The 20,305-nt window shown below is 42.7% G+C and overlaps 3 protein-coding genes across 6 annotated transcripts; 2 read left to right on the forward strand and 1 right to left on the reverse strand.

Moving 5' to 3' along the window:
* Positions 1-27: 27 nt before the first annotated feature.
* On the forward strand, positions 28-3,863 carry rsad1 (radical S-adenosyl methionine domain containing 1). 2 transcript variants are annotated; one of them, XM_041063427.1, is made up of 9 exons: positions 28-375; positions 534-667; positions 775-979; positions 1,069-1,434; positions 2,103-2,166; positions 2,264-2,411; positions 2,724-2,793; positions 2,949-3,052; positions 3,294-3,863. In XM_041063427.1, exons 1-9 carry the CDS (start codon positions 211-213, stop codon positions 3,439-3,441), a joined length of 1,404 nt encoding a protein of 467 aa, XP_040919361.1. In that variant the 5' UTR covers positions 28-210; the 3' UTR covers positions 3,442-3,863. The 2 variants fall into 2 exon arrangements, with proteins under 2 accessions (XP_040919361.1, XP_040919362.1); XM_041063428.1 differs by having other exon boundaries at positions 2,739-2,793.
* Positions 3,864-4,986: 1,123 nt separating this feature from the next.
* On the reverse strand, positions 4,987-6,290 carry rasd2 (RASD family member 2). The gene is made up of 2 exons (XM_041063048.1): positions 5,750-6,290; positions 4,987-5,504 (listed from the first exon to the last, which is right to left on the reverse strand). The coding sequence occupies exons 1-2, from the start codon at positions 6,288-6,290 to the stop codon at positions 4,987-4,989; spliced, it is 1,059 nt and encodes a 352-aa protein (XP_040918982.1).
* Positions 6,291-9,663: 3,373 nt separating this feature from the next.
* epn3a (epsin 3a) lies at positions 9,664-20,266 on the forward strand. 3 transcript variants are annotated; one of them, XM_041063104.1, is made up of 11 exons: positions 9,664-10,025; positions 12,169-12,929; positions 15,124-15,242; positions 15,916-15,993; positions 16,479-16,568; positions 17,365-17,448; positions 17,723-17,852; positions 17,982-18,143; positions 18,248-18,343; positions 18,448-18,684; positions 19,142-20,266. In XM_041063104.1, exons 2-11 carry the CDS (start codon positions 12,332-12,334, stop codon positions 19,435-19,437), a joined length of 1,890 nt encoding a protein of 629 aa, XP_040919038.1. In that variant the 5' UTR covers positions 9,664-10,025; positions 12,169-12,331; the 3' UTR covers positions 19,438-20,266. The 3 variants fall into 3 exon arrangements, with proteins under 3 accessions (XP_040919038.1, XP_040919039.1, XP_040919040.1); XM_041063105.1 differs by having other exon boundaries at positions 12,172-12,929; XM_041063106.1 differs by lacking the exon at positions 15,916-15,993 and having other exon boundaries at positions 9,665-10,025.
* Positions 20,267-20,305: the final 39 nt, after the last annotated feature.

Raw genomic sequence — 20,305 nt, forward strand, 5'->3', positions numbered from 1 at the left:
GTTTATGTATTTCCTGTTTGGAGCGAGGTGACAGCTGCTAGAGACAAACTATGTAGACAAACTAAAAGGCTTCGCGTTAGTTTGACCACGCTGGTGTCTTTTTTTATTGTTATGATGGGGCCAGACGCGTGTAACTGCTGCTATAAGGAGCCATGTGTTCAAGCGAAGGACAAACTCGAAGGACATTTAAATCTGCTTTCAGATGGTTAAATGAAGATAAACCCTGTCACCAGAATGATCAAACGCACATTTCTTGCAGCCGGACGTGCCCTCTCTCCCGGTCTGCGATTCTTCTCACTGGGAGAAATAACTGAAGACGTGTCTGAAAGGGCAGCCTCTCCATGTCTCACAAAGCAGGCGTCTCTCTATGTTCACGTGAGCCGGCTTTTGATCAATTTAACTGATGAAATATTTCCGTGCAAACCCATCTTCAAATGCATTTTTCATTCTAGAGTTTTTGTTAAATTAAAAATATTATGTCTAGAAAGTTTGCCCAACTGATGTCAAGGTCGTCTCCCTCTTCCAATTTACAGTGGCCTTACTGCCTCAGGAGGTGCACCTACTGCAACTTTAACAAGTATATACCCAGAGAGAACAATTATCACATCCTGACTGACTGCCTTCAGCGGGAGACAGAGACGTTGCTGCAGCTCAGTCAGGTATCCAGGTACGGTGAAATTCTTTTTTCTATACCTGCTGCATGAAATCATCCTGTATCCCCCCTTCAGCTTTCGGCACATGCCCTCACATATCCTTCTTCGTTTTCATTTGCAGCATCACCTCTGTATTTTTTGGGGGTGGGACTCCAAGCCTGGCACACCCATCAACCATCACTGCGATTCTTGAGACTGTTTCCAGGCAGGTGAATCTATCAGATAAGGCTGAGGTCTCACTTGAGGTAAACCCTACTCCTGTGGGAATGTCAAAGTTAGAGGATTACTGCCGTGCTGGGGTGAACCGTTTCTCCGTTGGAGTCCAGGTGAGCATAATTTATCGAAGACTGATCACAAAAGAATAGCTTATGTACCATGTAGTTTCACTGTTCATGTTATATTTTCAATCCTTCAGTCTTTGCAGGATGATGATCTGAAAATTCTGGGAAGAGACCACAGTTCTCATCAGGCTTTGCAAACCATTGAAGAGGCTCGGAGGCTGTGCCCAGGGAGGGTGTCGGTGGACGTCATGTTTGGACGCCCCAAGCAGAGTGTTGAGTCCTGGGAGAATGAGTTGTCTGAGCTGCTGAAGGTGTGTGATGACCATGTGTCTCTGTACCAGCTGACCCTTGAGCGAGGCACCCAGCTGTTTAAACAGGTAGAACAAGGGGAAGTGACCGTGCCAGTTGATGATGTGACGGCAGAGATGTACCGGTGTGCCAGGAGGACTCTCCACCAGAATGGCTTTCTGCAGTATGAAGTGTCAAACTTTGCAAGAAATGTAAGTCCTCAGCGGAGTGATGTTTCATTGATCCTCCTCCCTTGATTCACTTGATTCCTATATAAAGATTATAGAAAAGGAAAACTTACTAGTATAAGGCATTTTAAAAACTAAAGGAAGATCATAAGGCATAAAAATGCATAACAATGACATTTAAAAGACAATAAAATAAAAGAAAAAATAAAGATGGACAATAGAACAGAGGGCAAATGAAGACAAGTTTCAGTGTTACAGTGTAAAAAAAGTTATAGTTCAAATGTATTTGAAAAGTGTTTAGAGCTGGAACAGACCTTAGAGCTTCTGTCTGTTTGTACCGGATATTTAATGCATTTCAAATGGATTCAAATGTCCTCCACATGAATTCACAGGAAACAATGCAGCGTGCAATACATAAAATCTAATGAGTTTTACGAACACTGTAATTGCACAAGAACACTTAACCACTGTTAATAGCGTTTATGAAACGAAAAACAACAATGTGTGTCGTTGTTTATTATTTGAGAGGTGCTCGAGGGTATTATTCAGCTTTTCCGTTTCGTTGTTGGTAAACTCTCTGCACCAATGCTTCATCAATAAGGCAGATGTCTGCTCTGTTGTCCACGCCATATTGACTCATGAACACGTCTGATAGGAACAATCACGACAGCGCTTTTCATTGTGTTACGCAGAACGCTGTGAGTCATCACAATATGAGCTACTGGAGGGGAAGACAGTACATCGGTGTCGGCCCAGGTGATCTATTATCCAGACGGAAAGCAGTGATTGATGAAAGAAAGAAGGAAAATTGTTCCTGTGGAAAAGTTTGTTTTAATATTTTTGTCTGTCATAGGGGCACACGGGCGGTTTGTTCCTTTGGGGGAGGGAGGTGTTGTTCGGGAGGCGCGGACCCAGACTCTCGAGCCTGACATGTGGATCCGTGAAGTCCAACAGAGGGGACATGGGACACGGAGGAGGATTCCGCTCAGCCACCATGAACTGTGAGCTGTTGCACTTACAGGCGGCGGTGTTGTGTCTTGTAATGAGTATATTTGGTTGTTACACCAGAAGGCAGCTGCCCAGAAATTCTCTGCCAGTGTGAAATGTAACAGTTATGTATCAGCCAATCTATCGAGTGTAATTTACCACAGTGTGAAAAACATAGTGTTAGAGGTCGCTATACATGTGCTTGTTCTTTCAGACATTCTGTCCTTGTGAAACTCCATTAGCAGATTCGTCCATGTGGTCCTTTTATTCACTCTGTCCTGTCCTTGTTATTATGAGTTAGTTACTGTGGACTTGTGTTTTGAAAGGTATTTGTTTTTCAGATTGGAGGAGGTGTTGGTGATGGGAATGAGAATGGCAGAGGGCATTAATCACAAGGTGAAGCACACACACAATAAACCCTTTTTTACCTTCATGACCCTGATGGAAAACATTCTATTCAGTACAGGTTCTTTGTGCTCTCCTCTGTCATTTAAGAGGATTTTCAGTGTTCAGTGAATTTTGTACAATGCGATAATGTGGTTTTTTAACAGCATTGGGAGATGTTTAGCCCTGATCTCGGCCTCCATGAAGTCTTCGGTACATCCACTGATGTCCAAGAGTTGCTACAGAGTGGAAAGCTGATTCTTGATGACAGGTGACTTGTGATGATTATTATTTCTTGATTCTTGAATGCAAAGTTTTACAACAAAGAGATTCCACATTTGTGTATAGCTGCAAATAATGATTATTTTTTATTGTCCTGAACCACTGGAACAAGAAATGATTAATGGATTCACAAAAAAGTTTTCTGTCAAAGAACTGTTCAGTTACTCATCGCAGCTCTACACTTATGTCTGAATCTCTTATCTATTTTTTTTTTGGCCTTTTCTTATCAGAAGTCTGCGCTGCTCCTGGGACGGACTGGCCTTACTTGACAGCATACTGCCAGCTCTAATGGTGGAACTAGAAACACAGATCCTCCAGAGACCACAAAGGGACCACAGTGCTGATGGACAAACACAGAAGACCTCCAACTCACAATAACAGCAATGTTAATAGAGCAGATAACTTTGGAGAAAGCTTGTTTGTGGGTTAAGCTGGTAGGATGTGTAAAAACATCCTGCGATTGATTAGTGAAATCTGTCTAGTGTGTCTAATTTATGTTTAATCCTGCAATATTCCTTCCTTAATTAAAGCTAAGCCATTTTTCACATTGAATTCATTTAGTATTTCCTTCTATTTGTTGCTTTGCTGTTTGGCTGTAATGACTCAAACCACCACAACCTGACCAGTGTAATTACCGCTGCTGCAGAAACATTTTTAAAAACTTTTTACTGTCATCTAAACATAATTATTACTCTTTTGTCACACAAGTCTTTTTTTGATATAACTGCCTTGTGTGTGGCTGTTTTGAGAATATATGTGAATTTTGCTACATTTGTAAATATACCTGCTGAATAAATGAATCAAATTCCATGCCATTCCTTATTTAAGCTAGCGCCATCTTCAGCACACTGACAGACACTCTAACATAACCATATGCAATAGTTGCAGGTCTGTGGTTTTATCACATATAGTACTGTAGATAGCACACTATCTGAATTATTATTAACTCCCTGACGAACTCTGATCATAGCACCTGTGCATCTTTTGGAACATCAATTTACACATTAATCCTACATTAATAGGTAAACTGGAGAAAAAAATCAAAGTCAAATAATGGTCTCAGAACTTCATAATTTGGCACTGGGCATAGGAAAAGACTTTGAGATGTACTATATAGAAATTATGGACCATAAAATGTAGTGTTACCAAATGTTTCTCTGCCTCTATGAAATTGATCATGGAATGTAGATTCATGTATACTCACTTTTCTTACTTTGAGGAGTTTTTTTTTTTTTTTTTTTTTAATAGTTATATTAATTGAACTTCAGCTCAGTGGCAGAGCTGTGTTTAATAATCAGTGGGCTCTCTCCATGGTGCTGATTTCACAGAGTTCATTATGTCTCCCTCCTCTCGCCCACGTCTTCCTCTTCACACAAATGATGCTCTAATTCTTTGTTTCCTCGAAATAACCATGGTGATACATGAGCGCGTAGACTACTGGCGCTGAGTAACGGGCATTGTCACACCGCACCTCGGTCCTTGATGCCATTCATAACGTCGTGGGCGCGCCTAAATGTGAACAGTCTCTTTAATAAGAGATATTAGAAGACGCATAAGGTCGGTGTTTGAGTCATCTCCCTCCCACACACGTATGATCGGGTTTTGCATCATCACTCGAAAACAATTGATTGCTTACGTTCATGACCGTGAGAAGTATTATTTGTCTCCATCGCCTGTTTCATAAACGAACTACATGTCTGAAATAAAACGCAAAAAGTGAATTTTCCTTGCATGAACAGATTACGACAGTGCACATATGACAGTTAGAAATAATCCCTTTTATTGTTGGAAAACAGAATGCAGTTACATATATATACAAAAACAAAATACACCGGTCCAGCCTGGTGCTACAGAGTATAACTCCTTACGTAATATGACATTGCAGCATACTACTACAATTGGTTTATAGAGAAGGCTCACAATTCATTGAATCTGACACTTCTCTGGTTTCTTTTGTTTGGTGCTTGATCCAAGCACCATCCGAAGGTCGCTGGTGAAGCTCGGGCGGCGTGCCAGAGGGTCCACGGCGGCACAGGGCGCACCGAGTCCCCGCGTCCGGCTTCCTCTCCTGCCTCGCTGCCCGATGCACAGCGACTGGTAGGTGAGGATGGATATGATCTCATGCCGGGAAGGACTGGTCTCGCCAGGCAGTCCGCCCAGAGCGGCAAGGGTACTGAACATACCCTCCAGTCCAGAACCGTCTTTTGCCGAGGTTTCGAAGAATGAGACATCCTCACCGAGGACTTCTTCCACCTCTGACCGGCTGACGGCTCTCTCTGCTTCCAAGTCCACTTTATTCCCGCATATCACGGCCGGCACTCTTGCGGGATTTTTTAATTTTAGTAACTTTGCTTTAGCAGTTGTGATTTCGTCCAGGAGCTCACAGACTTCTCTAAAAGAGTCTCTGTCATCTAAACTGAAGACGAGCAGAAAGATGTCACCTGCAAAGAGAGAGAGCAGTAGTCGTTGTTAGTCGGTTTAAAGGACACAGTCCCTGTCTCCATAATATTTCTGGACTTGTGAATTTCATAAGGTTATAATGTAACTTTTGTGTCTTTAATTTTATCCTCGAAACACCAGAATTTTAGTTTCTCTTGGGTGAAAAGAGCATCTCTAAACATCTTACTGATACTTTAAACAATACAAATTCTATTATTGTTAAAAATCACATAGGCTACTGGCTCACCTGTCAGGATGGATAACCTCCGTTTTGCAGGGAAGTCCCTCTCACTTGAGGCGTCCAGGAGATCGATCTGGTATGCCTCTCCTCCAATGTGGAACAGCTTTCTGTGGAAGTCCTCAGTTGTAGGTTCATAGTGCTCTTCAAATTCTTTACCCAAGAACCGCCGGAGAATGTTGGTTTTACCCACTTTAGGTGCACCAAGCACAACTATTCTCTGACAGTTCCTGTGCTTGGTCAGACCCAGCTCCAGCAGATCCACCGACGTTTTTGGGAGTCGATCAGTCGATACTTGCTCATTGCCAGAACTTGAGGATCTACTTGTAACCACTCTCTTATCCTGCTGGCTCCAGCGCCCTTGAACTGTTTTGATGATGCCCATGCCTGTCTTCGATATGTTTGAGACTTTGGGATGCTGGAGTACTGGGGCGAGGACTGTGCTCTGCAGGACTGGATGCATAATGTGTGACTGGTGATGCCCGGTGAGAGAGTTGAACATTTCTAGGATGCCATCAACGGGAAGGTAAAACTTCTCAGTTGTGTTCATCTCTATGTTCTTTCAAGCGTCTCCAGGCACAGAGAGGCTATCGAAATCCTATCAACCTAGTTGCTTCTCCATGTGTGCTGCGAAACAGAGCTGAGTGTCATCTCTTATACACCCACAGCAAGCACAGCTTCTGCGTCACAGAGTGTCATCCAGAACATAGTCCTTATATAGAAGCATGAAAAAGCTCTCAAACAAAAAAAAGCAGACAAGATCTTCACTTTAAACTGCTGCACTTTACCTTTGAAGAAACGAGCTTCTAGATCAGTCTGGAAATATTCAGAGAGTAGTTTTTACTTGGTATGCTGCAGCTTTCCAAATGTGTTCAAAATGATCCAAAGTTTGAATTAAATTATGCCTTTGAACATTTTGTTCTAACACAAACACTTGAGAAAATGCATTCTTATCTGTTCAAAACCTGGTGAAAGGTCCTAGTCTATTTTTAGAGCCTTAATGTGCAGGTGGCTTTTTTTTTTGCCTCTTTATGGATAAATGGATGAATGAACTGGTGGACAGAGTGTTCAGATAATTGCCCAAATCCCTGTAGTCATGGACACTGGAGGCGTGAAGTGTGAGCACACATTCATTTTTTTCATTCTCTTCTCTGAGAATTTTGTCATGGTGACAGTGGTTATTTACTGTGGCCTCTTTCTTTTATGTTCATGTAACCTTCACACAGTGTATTTTCAAGTCACACACATAACAGTAGTGACTTGAAAATATGTACCTTCATCGCCTGCCATAACTGTGTTTTGGATTTTGTTATTCATGAGTGTGGTAAGAACAGTACTTGCATACAAAACCCTATTGATTTCTACAGTGATCACGACTTGCTCTGAGTATTAGAACTGGGGGCACAGCTCGAGCTCTACTCTATGATTCATGAAGCTTGACGATGAGTCCTCTGCAGCGCTGCCAGCTTCAGCAACTGCAATCTGATGTTATTTTCCTCTGTATAACCACTGCATGAAGACATATTCCAAAAATTACTTGAAGCTTCACTGTGGGGACATAAATCATTTGCATCAATAGCTATTCACTTGTTGTAGAGTGAAGGTTTAGCAAGGGAGTAAAAGCTAAAGGTTGCATCATACCTTGCCTGACTTTAAAGCACTGAACTGAACACTAGCAAAAAATACTTTGTCAGTTCATTGCAGGAGCCAGAACATACCAAATAACTGAGGCTTTTTTTTCCTATCAAACCATCCTTTTCACAAGCCAAGGGCATTCTGAATGGACTGCCCACATAATAGTTTCTTCTTGGAAAGTATTTGCACATAAACAGACACTGAAATACATTTTAAATGAGTCATATATTATTCTTATTCTTTAAAATGAGTCATATACGTGTGTATGTGAGAGAAAAAAGACAGCAATAAATAGCAATATAAAATTGATTTCACTAAAACATAGATAAGATGAAATAAAATACAAAAAAACAGAAATAATCATAACAAGAAATAAATATGTTGCAGACTGGTGTTATTTATTCATCCTATCCTCTCCATTAAATGCTATTTTACTACTTTAAAATGCTGCTGTTGATTTATAAAGAACTGACTGATTTTAGGGCCAAAATAGATATCTGATCTGATAATACATTTCCCCCTCTCAGATCATATGAGACACGTCTGCTTACTGTCTCTAAAAGTCTAAACTGAACATGGAAAAGCAGCATTCAGTTTTTACATTATGCACCATATAGAAGATGAGATTTGCTGCATCTCAAAGATCAGATCAGGTCTTAAGACTATTTGGCAAGAAATGAACACATCAGCAACAGATTAAAAAAAAATCTAATATACAGCTTAATATCACCGAAGCAGCCAGAGGGAAGAGCACGATGTAATCTAAGAGAACAAACAACACAAAATACCACAAGGTGGCAGCAAAGATGAGCAGATTCCATAAAAGAAAGTTAAAGATTTAGAGACGAGTTCCTTGAGTGCACAGAAATCGATCAGTGATTAGAAGCATTCGTGTTGTTTTTTCTAGCAGCAAACTTTAAGTAAAAAAAAAATCTCTTTCTGTTTGTCTTTCTGTCTCTCTGTGCCCTCTCTCTCTCTCACACACACACACCCACCCACCCACATGCATACCCACGCACAAGAAGTCAGATTTCCTCGTCTGTGTGATGTCACTGCCATGCAGTAGTAGCCTGGTGTAATTTATCAGTCATCTCACCTCCCCCCCCTGTTTTCCCAGACCTTGCCCACATGCCTCCCCTCCCTTCCTCACTCCCTCCCCTGCACTGACCTCATCAGGCCTTTGTTGGGAAACAAAGCCTGCTCAGGCATCTGTTTTCAGGAGAAATAAAGACATAGGGTGGCAAGACAGAGGGGAGGAGGGCCAGAGGAGGTATATGAAGTTGAGCTCTGATCAGTGCGAGTCACATTAAAGTAACGCGAGCAAATGTACAGCCAGGAAAGCGCTCTCCAAAAGCTTTCTAACCTCAGACCTCGAGAAATTCCCCCAAAGGCCTCTTTAAAAACTAGTTTCACTCTGCTTCATGAACTTTTGATTTGTATACACTTTACTCTTTTGTCGTCTCCAAGAGTCGTGCCTTTGTTGTGTCAAGGTGGAGCTGGTATTTCCTGTCTGTCCTGCTCAGTCGACCTGCCACAAGACCCACTGCTCTCTCCTGCTGCTTCTCCCTCAGTTAGGTAATCATTGTTCACTCACCATTGTGATATGACCCTTCTGTACTTTCAAACACAACTGGGTGGTTGGCGATTGCTTTGGACCAAGCACTGAATGCAAGCCATTGTAAATACATAGAATACAAGATTTAGGCCGTGTATAATGCATAAGTTTATGACAACATCCCATTAGAGGCGATAAATAAGTAAAGAGCAGAGAAGCAGTGATGAAGCTGCTGGAAAGGAAATGTGGTTCTTTGTAGAACCCCTCTGGGATAACACCGCTCACTGATAGAAACTGTTACAACACAGTCTTTCTGTTATATCTCTCATGGTGTCTGTGGTGAATTTATACCCACCTTATCTTATTTTATGATGTTTACTTTAACCTCCTAGTGCAAAACTGTAACATCACTATACTTGTCTGCTTGTGGGGTGTGTGTGTGTAGTTTCTGTAATGTTTGGATATTATTTTACTAAAAGGGATTTTTGCACAGTGATTTCCTGAAATTTAATATACGATCACTGTTGTTCTTTAGGATGTGAGATTAGCAGATTCACTGTGAACGAAAGCAAGCCGTGCCGCTACCGTTGTGACTCTGCCTACAACACGTAGTCCTTCCTATATAATCCTGTGTGTGATTCCTCATTGTGCTCTGATCACCTGCTCCCGGTCAGCGCGGATGCTTTTCCATCAGGCAGCGAAACGGTTAAGTCTGACTCTGCATGCACCGAGCAGGGCCTCCCTCCCTTTTCTCTTCTCTCTCCATCCATTTTTACTCTGTGTATGTGTGTGTTTAGTAGCGGGAGGGGGGGGGTGCTGAGCCATCTGCAAGCCCAGTGCCTGGATTTATGATATGCACACACACTCAAGTTAAGTTTGATAACAAATAAGCACCGCCTCGCTGTAGTTTTGGATTCGTATCGAGTACAGACGGATCCTCCGCGGATGTTTTCCTTTCCTGCGCCTTAGATTTCTTTTCACACTAGTTCTCTTCCCTGTCCGAAATCTACGGGACATGTCGAGAGGCGGAGGCGTTTCTTCTTCCACCCAAAACCTCCCCAAGTTGGGACCCCACTGACGCGCAATGACATGAAGGTAAGTGAAAGTGGAGGCAGCGAACGATTTAGCGTTTTCTTCCTGTTTTATTTATTTCATTTCAATTTTTTTCTGGTCGAGGTTTCAACTTTCAAACTCGGAAACATAGCTGAGTCACGGTCACATACTTCACCTACCCGATCATCCCATTTGACGCAACGTGCAATGATAATGGGCCCGGTCGTCCTGGTTTGGGGCAAAAAGGACATGTCAGAGAAATCATTTTAGATTTTTAGACCTGGGCTTTCATCCGGTGGTCTCCTGTTTCTTTACACATCTGTAGGGCACGATTCAACATACCTGGCCGAGCATGTAGGCCTGATCTGAGAGCAGTTTTCACTTTGCTTGCAATGGGTAGAGATAAAGAGCGTTAGGAAACTGCTTGCTTGGTAATCTCGCACATAGAGTAAGAATATATGTTTTACAGATTAATTGAATCCTCCAAAGTATATTTCACAGTACTTAAAGAACCCGGTGAAATGTGCCACCACTTCAAGGTCACAAGTGATATTCAAACTGTGTGAGAAATCTCTATTTTCTCAGGACAGATAGAGTGAGTGTGTGTGTGTTTGATAAAAAGAGTATTTGTGTGTGTGTAGTGGTGGGGAGTGTTTGCTGCCTCTCTCACCCAACTACTCATTCTGACTTATGTGATAATAATTTGTTAGTCTAAATCAAGGTGCCAGATATGCCACAAAATTAATTTAACTCCATATTGGCTTAGAAGTCCAATCTTCCTGTTACAGCTCTGCTCTCTCTCGCTCTCTCTCTGTCACTTGTTTAAACCTCCTTCTCTTTCTCCTTTACTTTCATTTACAGGAAGTTGCAGGAAGGACACATTTGACTGACTTTCTAATTATTCCTCAAACAGTCTCCAGCTGAGTATAGCCTCAGGAATCAGCAGGAGATAACAATGGGACTAAGTGGTGAACTGGGCCTGCAGTGGTCACCACTTGAGATTTAACCTGTGGCCACAAACATTTTGACTCTCAGCACCACTTAATAATATATTTACAGTCCCCGTACAGTACAGGAAGTTCTCTCATGGTGTGTTAGAGTTTTCAGGCAAACCTACTGCAGTCACCTTTTTTTTTCATAGAACAACCACAGCTTGCTAACACATCTAAGGATTAAAACTAAAATGTTTTTTAGTTTACTTGTTTTATTTACAGTACTAGTGTTTCTATATTAAAAGTTCACATATATCTCAATAGAAATCTTACACCTATTTTAGAACAATTTTATTATATTCTGTATTTCACTGACTCAGAGGATCAATACCAGCTATTTGAAAGCACATTTCTCATACCCCTTTCTAGTATTTTGGAAATGCTTACTCATGACACTGCATTTGACTCTTAAGTGAAGCGATTGATCATTTTTGTTCAACCATCTCAGAGCTTAGATAGATTAGACTCACTTCCAGCTGACTCACTTTCCTGCCGACGTAAGACAAAAGAGTTCAATATCCAAGGCAAGGAGACAGATACTCTACTGTACTATATAATTATCTTGAATTATTGAAGTAAAATGAAAAAACAGGAGGCTGTTGGTGATTCTGGCAGACCGCTGTGCACGTATTTGTGTAGGAATTCAGCTGTTTTGTTACAGTTTTGTGAGTCTTCAAACGCTTTGAAGCCCTGCTGCTGCTGTGGTGATGTAATCAGGTCAGAAAAACAGGAGGGGTGGAGCCCCTCCCAGCTTTGATAACACTCTGAGGTAAAATTCATATTTCTACACTGGCGGGCTGGATTGTAGTCCCTGAGTCTGAAACTAATATTTGCTTTTCAGGGAAGAAAAAAACTTCTTTTTTTCATTAAATTGAATGTAGGAAATAGCTCTGATCGAGCTGGTCGTTGCTTACTTAGGAACAAAGCAGTGTGTACACTCACGCAAAACTGAACCCAGGTGTTGTGTTTCACATTGCTTGGAGGTGCTGAGTTGTTCCTTCTTCTTTCCAAACACAATTACTGAATGAAAAAAAAATGTGTGAGAGTTGAGCTATAGTCACTATTAGTAATGGCATACAGAAGGGGTAACAATACTGAGGATGTGGTGTGTTTGTTAAATGAGAGAAAGTTGTTTCCATTAATGTTTTACATAAGAATAGTAATGTACATCTAATATGTGTGTTCCTCTTCAGCAGGAACACACTGGTGGACGTCTCTGAAGTTGCCAGGAGGTGGACAACTTCACTGCATTTTTCTGCTGAACTGATCTCTAACGAACCACCTTGCCTGAGGCGACACAGCGGGCTGGCCCGCTGTTAGACTGTCTTTTGCCACCTGTAAAACACCACTGCCATCATGCAGACCTCATCGCTCCGCCGGCAGATGAAAAACATGGTCAACAACTACACAGAGGCCGAGATCAAGGTCCGAGAGGCCACCTCCAACGACCACTGGGGGCCCTCCAGCTCGCTCATGTCTGAAATCGCAGACCTGACCTTCAATGTAGTGGCTTTCACCGAGGTTATGGGTATGATCTGGAAGCGGCTCAATGACCATGGTAAAAACTGGCGCCATGTTTATAAGGCGCTGACCCTGCTGGATTACCTGATCAAAACAGGCTCTGAGCGTGTGGCCAAGGAGTGTCGGGAGAACATATACACCATCCAGACACTGAGAGACTTCCAGTACATAGATCGGGATGGACGTGACCAGGGTATCAACGTCCGAGAGAAGGCCAAACAACTGGTGGCTCTGTTGAGAGATGAGGAAAAGCTGAAGAGGGAAAGGAGCCAGGCACTGAAGACCAAGACGCGCATGGCAGGGGTCACCAGTAGCTATGGCTCTGGAGCCTTGCCTCCTCCATACCCAGGACACCGTGCGAGCCAGCCCAGTTCAGCAGGGGCCCATGGGGATGATTTTGGGAGGTGCAAAGACTCACCTTCCTCCTTTCACTGTGAGTAGCAGAGACATGTCATATATTAATTTCATTGTGACATAACACAAGCACACTAATCTTCAACGGTAACATTACTTCAGTTCTTCAAAGTACACAATGATCTGAAAAATACCTAAACATTTCCTGTGGCATGTGACTTGTCATTTGTCAAGAGTGCACACATGACAGGTCATGAGTTTATTTGGTCATGTGTTTATCATATAAATTCAAACAAGCTCTTCTGGATGATGAAAGCAGTGGAATTAATGTCTAAGTTTGTCAACCACCTTAGGGTTGAGACACTGCCAGTTATACATCTCTACCTTTAGTCCAGCTTGTGAGATATTTACATCAATCAGTTCTCACCTGTGATTTCTCACTGACGTAGATGCTATTTTAATATCACTAGCACATTACAACATTCAAGCCTTGATAATTATTACTTTCTTGTTCTTTCTGTTTTAAATAGAAAGGGTTTTCGGTTTTGCTCTTGACTGTGAATTGGATATCTGCATTCCTCTCATTCTCCTGCTTACAGTCACGTCAGCTAAACTGGATTTACAAAAGAGAGGAGGCCCTGTTTGTGCTGGTTTCAGTCTAATGTCAAACTGCAACTGGATGCCATGTTTATCTGGTGGATCTGTAAAGCCGCTCCAGTGATCATGGATAGGTGGCAAGGTGATATAAGACTTAAGTGCTCCCTGTGTGAGCGTGGACGAGTTATGACATCTGATGTCATTAACTTACCAACTACAGTGAACGGTTCAAACTTGAAACCATATTGTGGAAAAGCATCAAGTAGCTGTATGTAACATTTGTAAATGTAGAGTCAGTGGTGTGTACCATATAGTTTGGCATTTGTGTGGTCTGTGTGGTACATGGTGTTTATTAAAAGGTGTAAGTCAGTAGCATAACTGTGGTTTCATGAAGGCACCAGTCACTCTGCTTGATATCTGTGGCCTGTTTCATGGTGTAAGCAGAGTTATGTCTGCAGATGGTATCTGACTGTTTTATTACCACTAGTCCCACAGAAGTCCCATTTCACCAATACAATTTCCACTTGATAGATGTTTTTGATGTTTTTCTGGGCCAGAACGTGTGCGAGTGCAAAACATGTGGCCATTTACAACCTCCCAGCTCTTGATCTTTGGTGCAGTGATACTACAATAAAAGAACGCCTTGTAATACACAGAAAAAAATTTATACATCTGATAACACTACAAAATGCTATGTTTTAAGCCTCAGTATATCAGACAGAGGCTGGCTTTCATGCTGGATAACCACAGCAATTTCACACTCTAGCGATCATAGCAAGTAATTAAAATCACTTGGTCTTTATCCAAATAGGATGATTTCTAAAAGGCCTACTGTAGAGTGTGGTGTTCTGCATGTGTTTAAACACTTGACAGGTGGTTTAGTGTGCGAACCTGTGGTGGTGTGCGTTATGTGCATGTATGTGTGCCATCGGCTTGTGTAAACAATGTATTTCTGTTTTTTGAAACACTGCATGACAGCACAGCTTCTTGCTCTGCCCTGGGTGATTTTAAAGGCAAAAATGGAGGTCAGCACTAGTATCCTGGAGATTCCTGGACTCCAGTGCATGGTTGAAGTGTTGGTGCTGATGGATGGCATGGCTGTAGGTCAGGAGGTTGGCAGCAGCTAATTGTCTGCAAGCATTCCATCTCAGATGGAGGATATTGAAGGGCAGCAAAGTGGAAATGATTGGTTTCTGAGACCTGACTTGGCCAACGTGTGGCCTGCTGCACTGTTTTAGCCCCATGACCCACAGCCTGGCATCCAGACTGGTACAATGCCAGCCCCCCACTCCCTCCCCAAATCTGGACCTGAATCCAACCCAGAGGATGCGGGGTAATAAGGTGGGCCCCACTCCAACCCATCCATTCCTCTCCCCCTCCACCACCGTAACTCTCCACACAGGCACACCATTGTTCTCAGTGCAGGCAGAGTTAGGCAGACCGAGGCAAGCAACGCCAGCAAAGGCCCCTAAACAACGGGCAATGGAAAAAAAAATTAACATGCAACAACAGTGCTAGCCCTTTTTTTATCTTAAAAATTAGCCTAAAGTGTTTCTTTCTTTGCCTTCCATCTTCTTCCCCCTCTATTTCTATCCGTTAATGTTTTTGTCTACATTTTCTGCTCCCCCTTCCTCGGTAAACACCCATTTCCCTTGGCTCTTCCTCTGTCTCTGTAGCCTCCTCTTCCTCTCCTCGACTTGCTCCAGACCTGGAGCAAGCTCGGCCTGCGACCAGTGGAGAAGAGGAGCTGCAGCTGCAGCTGGCCCTGGCTATGAGCCGAGAAGAAAGTGAAAAGGTACCTCTAACTGAGACAACACACACACACACACAGAGCACAAACCCCTTATCCATATAGCACATGTGCCTGACAGAAAGAGGCTTCTTCACTGCCCTGCTGCGGACATGTTATGTTGCAATTCTGTAGTGAAACATTAAAGGACTTGTACACTGTCAGTCACGGTGGTGAAGCACTCCTGCTGTGTCTACTAGGCCACCATTTCCCAGAACCTTTCACAGAAAGCGATATCATCAACTCTGTCTCTGATGTGGTCGATAATGGCACTTTGACCAATCAGTGTGAGGCATGCTAAAGAGTGAGGACACTGCGAGTGAAACAGTGAGAAGCCAGACAGGATGTGTGCATTGATCCACTCCTAAACACCCACATCCCGCCCTAGTCTCCATGGCAAGGGCATTTGTTGCCCTCTGTGACTTCTGCTCGGCTACTATGGAAATATATTGCAGTGCTTTGCCGTTTCCACTTCTGAAATCAAAGAAATCAGTTGTGAATTTTGATGATTAAATTGGGATACATAAATTAGACCTCTGTGTTCCTCCTCTTTTTTCAATCACCTCAAATCGTTATATTCTCTCAATAATTTCTTAATAAATCACACAAACAAAGTCAAGCGTGATCTTACCTTTCCCTTTGATTAGTCTTCCCCCTAATCCTTCTTGCTTGACCCTAGCCACCTCCCCCTGTGGACATTGATGAACAGACCCAGCTCCAGATTGCTATGAGTCTCAGCAAGGAGGAGGCACAGAAGGTACAAGTACACTGGAACAAGGGATGATCCTTCCTTTGCAGCCTTTGCCCTATAGCACATCTCCTGTTGCTCTGCACACTAAAACCAATGTCACAGCCCAGTGTTTGTCCTTCTGGGACACAACTGCATGTATTACTCACTTTCTCTCCTCTCTAGATTTGATCCATAACCTCCCTCACTCACTTTTAAACAGCAAATGGCCATGCAACTCTCTGCAGGGACTAATAAACAATTGTGGCTTCATCCTCCTGTTCCACTAACCACAAGATCTCTCCCTTTAATCCAGTAGTAGGAGACACCCATCTCAACCACTCTGATCTTTTCTGGTGTGGTGTCATACAAAGAGCAACGGGTGTGACCCCTTTACTCTGTTTGGAACACCTGTACAATTGCATGCAATGCACTGTGAGGATGTCCAAAAATTATGTCCACATTTGTTGATCAAAAACTGATTGCATTTCTCTCCTCTGTTAACACCCACACAGCCAGTCCAACAGGCACCTGCCACATTGGATATGGATGAGGAAACCCAGCTCCAGTTAGCCCTGAGCCTGAGCAAGGAGGAGCATCAGCAGGTAGGGGTGCTTGGGGTCACTGGGGGGATTGTGGAGCTTCTGCTTTGTAATGCTGGGAACACACTAGCAGGGTTTTGAAACCCTAACGGACATTGAGAACACTTACGATCATACATTTAACAACTAACTTTGGGAAATTACAGCTGCAGATGACCATAGACACATATCCAGATAATATCCAGATCACATTCAGATTTATCCAGATTCCAGCAGTCCTACAGTTTGATGTGAATCACTTTGAACACTTTTTAAAGTCTCAAATCTTAGTAACCATGGCTGCATCAAGGTTATAGTTGGGATGGTGTGTGTTCCCATCTTACCATTACCCTACCCAACACCCTGTGTTTTCTTGATGATTATTTCCCACTATAAAATGTGTAACGAATTTCCACACCTACTATGCCTTTTTTAAGTTGCATACTTATCATTCTGTTATATCTACTCCATTATATCAGAAAGCCATTGTACCCCACCTCTCTCTCCCTGTCTCATTCCGTCTCTTTGTCTTTCTCCTCCCTATTTTCTCTCTCACTGTGTCAGTATACTGTAGCACAAAAGAACTGCTCTGTTAGAGAGCACAGTGATGCTCTCCTCTCTTTGACTGGAGAATTTTCTGGTCTGCGGCCATAGCGCACATCTGTCTCTGGGTCATATGTTTCCTTGGAAAAATACAAGCTAGCATTGGAGCCTGTGTGCTGCCACTGAGTCATAAATATATTAGGATGTGACAATATGTGAATTTTGCTGGAAGCTATAATACCCAAAGGCATCTATCCATGATTGTATCTGTTGACAGGAACAGCTCAGTCGTCAAGGAGACGAGTCGATGCTCCAGAAAGCTTTGGAGGAAAGCAAACGTCAGATGGAGGCTAAAGGCGGGGTATGAAATATTGGGGTATGGAATATCTCAATGGGGGTGATGAAATATAACCATAACCATTTGAAAACATGTAATTATGGCCCAAGGATCACAACCAAATCCACTAAAATACTTTAGGACAATGCTGATGATGATGTACCGTTAGTGGGTCTGACCATGTTTTGTTCATAAAGTTCATAAATAAATCAAGTTAGCTGTTGTGTTGAATGTGTTCAGTGAATGCTGAAGCAATATTATGAACTGACGCAGATTTTTTTCTTGCTGATGTGGTCAGACCGCCTTCATGGACCTGGTAGATGTTTTTGCAGTGCCCTCAGATCCGCCTTCTGGTGACCATCGCTGGAATAATTCCACACACCAGGCAGCAGCTCAACCGAGCGGCACAGACCCTTGGGACTCCTTGGGTGAGCCTTGGGTTAGCTTGCTATGACCAAAACAGGAGTGTTTAAGCACCAAATATAAATAATATATAGTAAATTGTGGCCATAGAATGATAAACTTACTCTCTATACCTCTCCTCTTTGTTCCTAAAGAGGGTAGCACTAACACTTCAAGAGTAGATTCTCCGTGGATGGTGCCACCAACCTCCAACAGCCCTCCTCCACCGTGGGAGCCCCCAGCTGGCCCTTGGGATGCGCCGTCGAACAATGTCACTGACCTCAACGCCACAGGCCGTGTCTGGGCTTTCCCTGCAGGTGAGTATGTAGAGTGCATGCACTCATACAGCTCAGATGAAGACAAATAGGAAATATATGAAACACAATATTTCACAATAATTCAATTCTGTTATGTTTTACAGCCTCCTCGAGAGTTGATCCATTTTCAGCTCCATCAGAAAGAACAGCACTTGAGGGAGCTGTCAGGGAACCTTTTCAACGAACTGGAAGTCCCTCAGGTAAACAAAACATTCTCTTACTTTAGTCTCTTTTTCTCTTCACATTCTCTTACTGTGGTTCTGTGGATCCCACATACTTGTAATCTCTGCTGTTCTGCTGTTAGATGGGGATCTGTTTGATGAGGCCATGGATGGAGGTCAGGTGAATGTCAACGGGCAAGGGGAGGGCAGTCCTGAGCTCTTTGACCTGTCACGTCTTGGAGAAAGCCTGACTGCCCCTAGCCCTCGTACATGCCAGACACCTGAGTCCTTCCTGGGTCCCACAGCAGCGTCCTTGGTAAACCTGGATAGCTTGATCCCAGCAAATCCCCCAGCCAAGACCAAGAATCCCTTTTTGTCAGGTATTTATTGCATTATTGACTAGAGATGCAACACTCAATTTGTTTAATCAGGGAAAGACTGGGAAAGCGGATCCTTTAAGAGCTTTAGATTTAAATCAGCTGGGTGTTTTGCATAATTTAACCAGTTAAATGCAAATTATGTGTACAGGACTGTCACTCAGGTACCACAGCATGTCATACAAATATGGACTTTTAAAAACCTTGACTGTGTCCAAACCTTAGGAGTATGTGGCTAAAAAGGAACCTTGTAATGGAGAAATTCCCAAATATGCCACATGATCCTGTTTGCAATTATAGTGCCATGCTAGATTCACTTACAAAAACATGAAGCAGGCTGAATGTTAACAGTGTTTGATTTATCAGGTTTTAGACCTGCTTTCAGAAATGATAAATCTAATTTGAAAAACTGGTTAAAATAAACCTAATACTCTTCTGTTTTATGTTTCCTTCTGCCCAGGCCTGAGTGCTCCTTCAGCCACCAATCCATTTCAAACTGAGCAGCCCAAACTAACTCTGAATCAAATGGGCTCCAGCTCCACCTCTGCGGCTCCTCAGAACACTTCTCTTCCATACAGTGCCTCCTTGCCTCTGCCCATGAGCCACCAGCCTGCCAGCCTCCCTTCGTCACTGACTCACCCCACCCAGCCTGGTCTGGAGCTGCCAGGGAACCTCCCTGAGCCCTTGTTGCCCTTCTCTTCAGCCAGCACTCAGGGATCACAGGCTGCACAGAGCAGTCAGAACCCTTTCTTATGAGGACTGACTAAACTGGAGAGAAAATATCTGAGAAAAGGGTGAATGCCATTAGGTTTTGCTCTTGAAATATCATTCTAACCGCGAACCGAACTGCAGCCCCAAGAACTTGAGAAATTGTATGAAAACCCTATTCTTGGTTGTTTTTATATTGTGGTATAATACAGTAACCCTTAGATTGATGCAAGCTGGTTCTGCTCTTCACTATAACCGACTGTCCTGCTCCTCTGGTTACGAATGCTGCAGGGACATAAAAGAGATGACACCTTTGTATCAGCAAATATTAGTGTCATGTAAAACTTCTTTAAGGCCATAACCTATTGCTACTTGAATTCAGATACAAACCTACACAAAAGCACAGTTTGATAATATTTTGTTGTCTCTGCACAGCAATACTAACCAGGCAAATGTGTCATGGCTTTTCAGTTAGTCAACAAGTCTGCTCACTCAACTGTTGGTATGATTAGCTTAGCTGGCTGCTGCTGCTGCTGTCATATACTCTGGCTCCTGAAAAAAAAACAATTTCTAATAACTGGGAACAATTTCTGAAAGACATATCCTGCTCTTGAGATGTTACTTCATCAGACAACATTATGAACTTTGTGGGACTTTGGTTGGACCAGAATTGATGAGAAACATAAGCGTATATACAATTTTACTATGGGGAAATGAATCGCTGGGGTTAAGTGAATGAAATTATAGTTTGGGAGGACTGTTCATACTTCAGAGTTAACTATAAGCGAGGCAACATTAGAAAATGTATGAATCATAGTTTTATTCATTGCTTGTGAACCACTGACTCATCAAATATAAGGGTGTTATTATAACACTGCTTCATTGTTCATTTGATTTTATTGCTTTACATACTCTC

Source organism: Toxotes jaculatrix, chromosome 18, assembly GCF_017976425.1.
Source record: "Toxotes jaculatrix isolate fToxJac2 chromosome 18, fToxJac2.pri, whole genome shotgun sequence".
NCBI lineage: Eukaryota > Metazoa > Chordata > Actinopteri > Toxotidae > Toxotes > Toxotes jaculatrix.

Coding starts and splice junctions, on each gene's coding strand:
- rasd2 (XM_041063048.1), bottom strand. CDS start 6,290: ATGAACACAACTGAGAAGTTTTACCTTCCCGTTGATGGCATCCTAGAA. Junction 5,505..5,749: donor GAGGTTATCCATCCTGACAG/GTGAGCCAGTAG, acceptor CTCTCTTTGCAG/GTGACATCTTTCTGCTCGTC.
- rsad1 (XM_041063427.1), top strand. CDS start 211: ATGAAGATAAACCCTGTCACCAGAATGATCAAACGCACATTTCTTGCA. Junction 668..774: donor CAGCTCAGTCAGGTATCCAG/GTACGGTGAAAT, acceptor TTTCATTTGCAG/CATCACCTCTGTATTTTTTG. Junction 980..1,068: donor GTTTCTCCGTTGGAGTCCAG/GTGAGCATAATT, acceptor TCAATCCTTCAG/TCTTTGCAGGATGATGATCT.
- epn3a (XM_041063104.1), top strand. CDS start 12,332: ATGCAGACCTCATCGCTCCGCCGGCAGATGAAAAACATGGTCAACAAC. Junction 12,930..15,123: donor CTCACCTTCCTCCTTTCACT/GTGAGTAGCAGA, acceptor CTGTCTCTGTAG/CCTCCTCTTCCTCTCCTCGA. Junction 16,569..17,364: donor GCAAGGAGGAGCATCAGCAG/GTAGGGGTGCTT, acceptor ATCTGTTGACAG/GAACAGCTCAGTCGTCAAGG.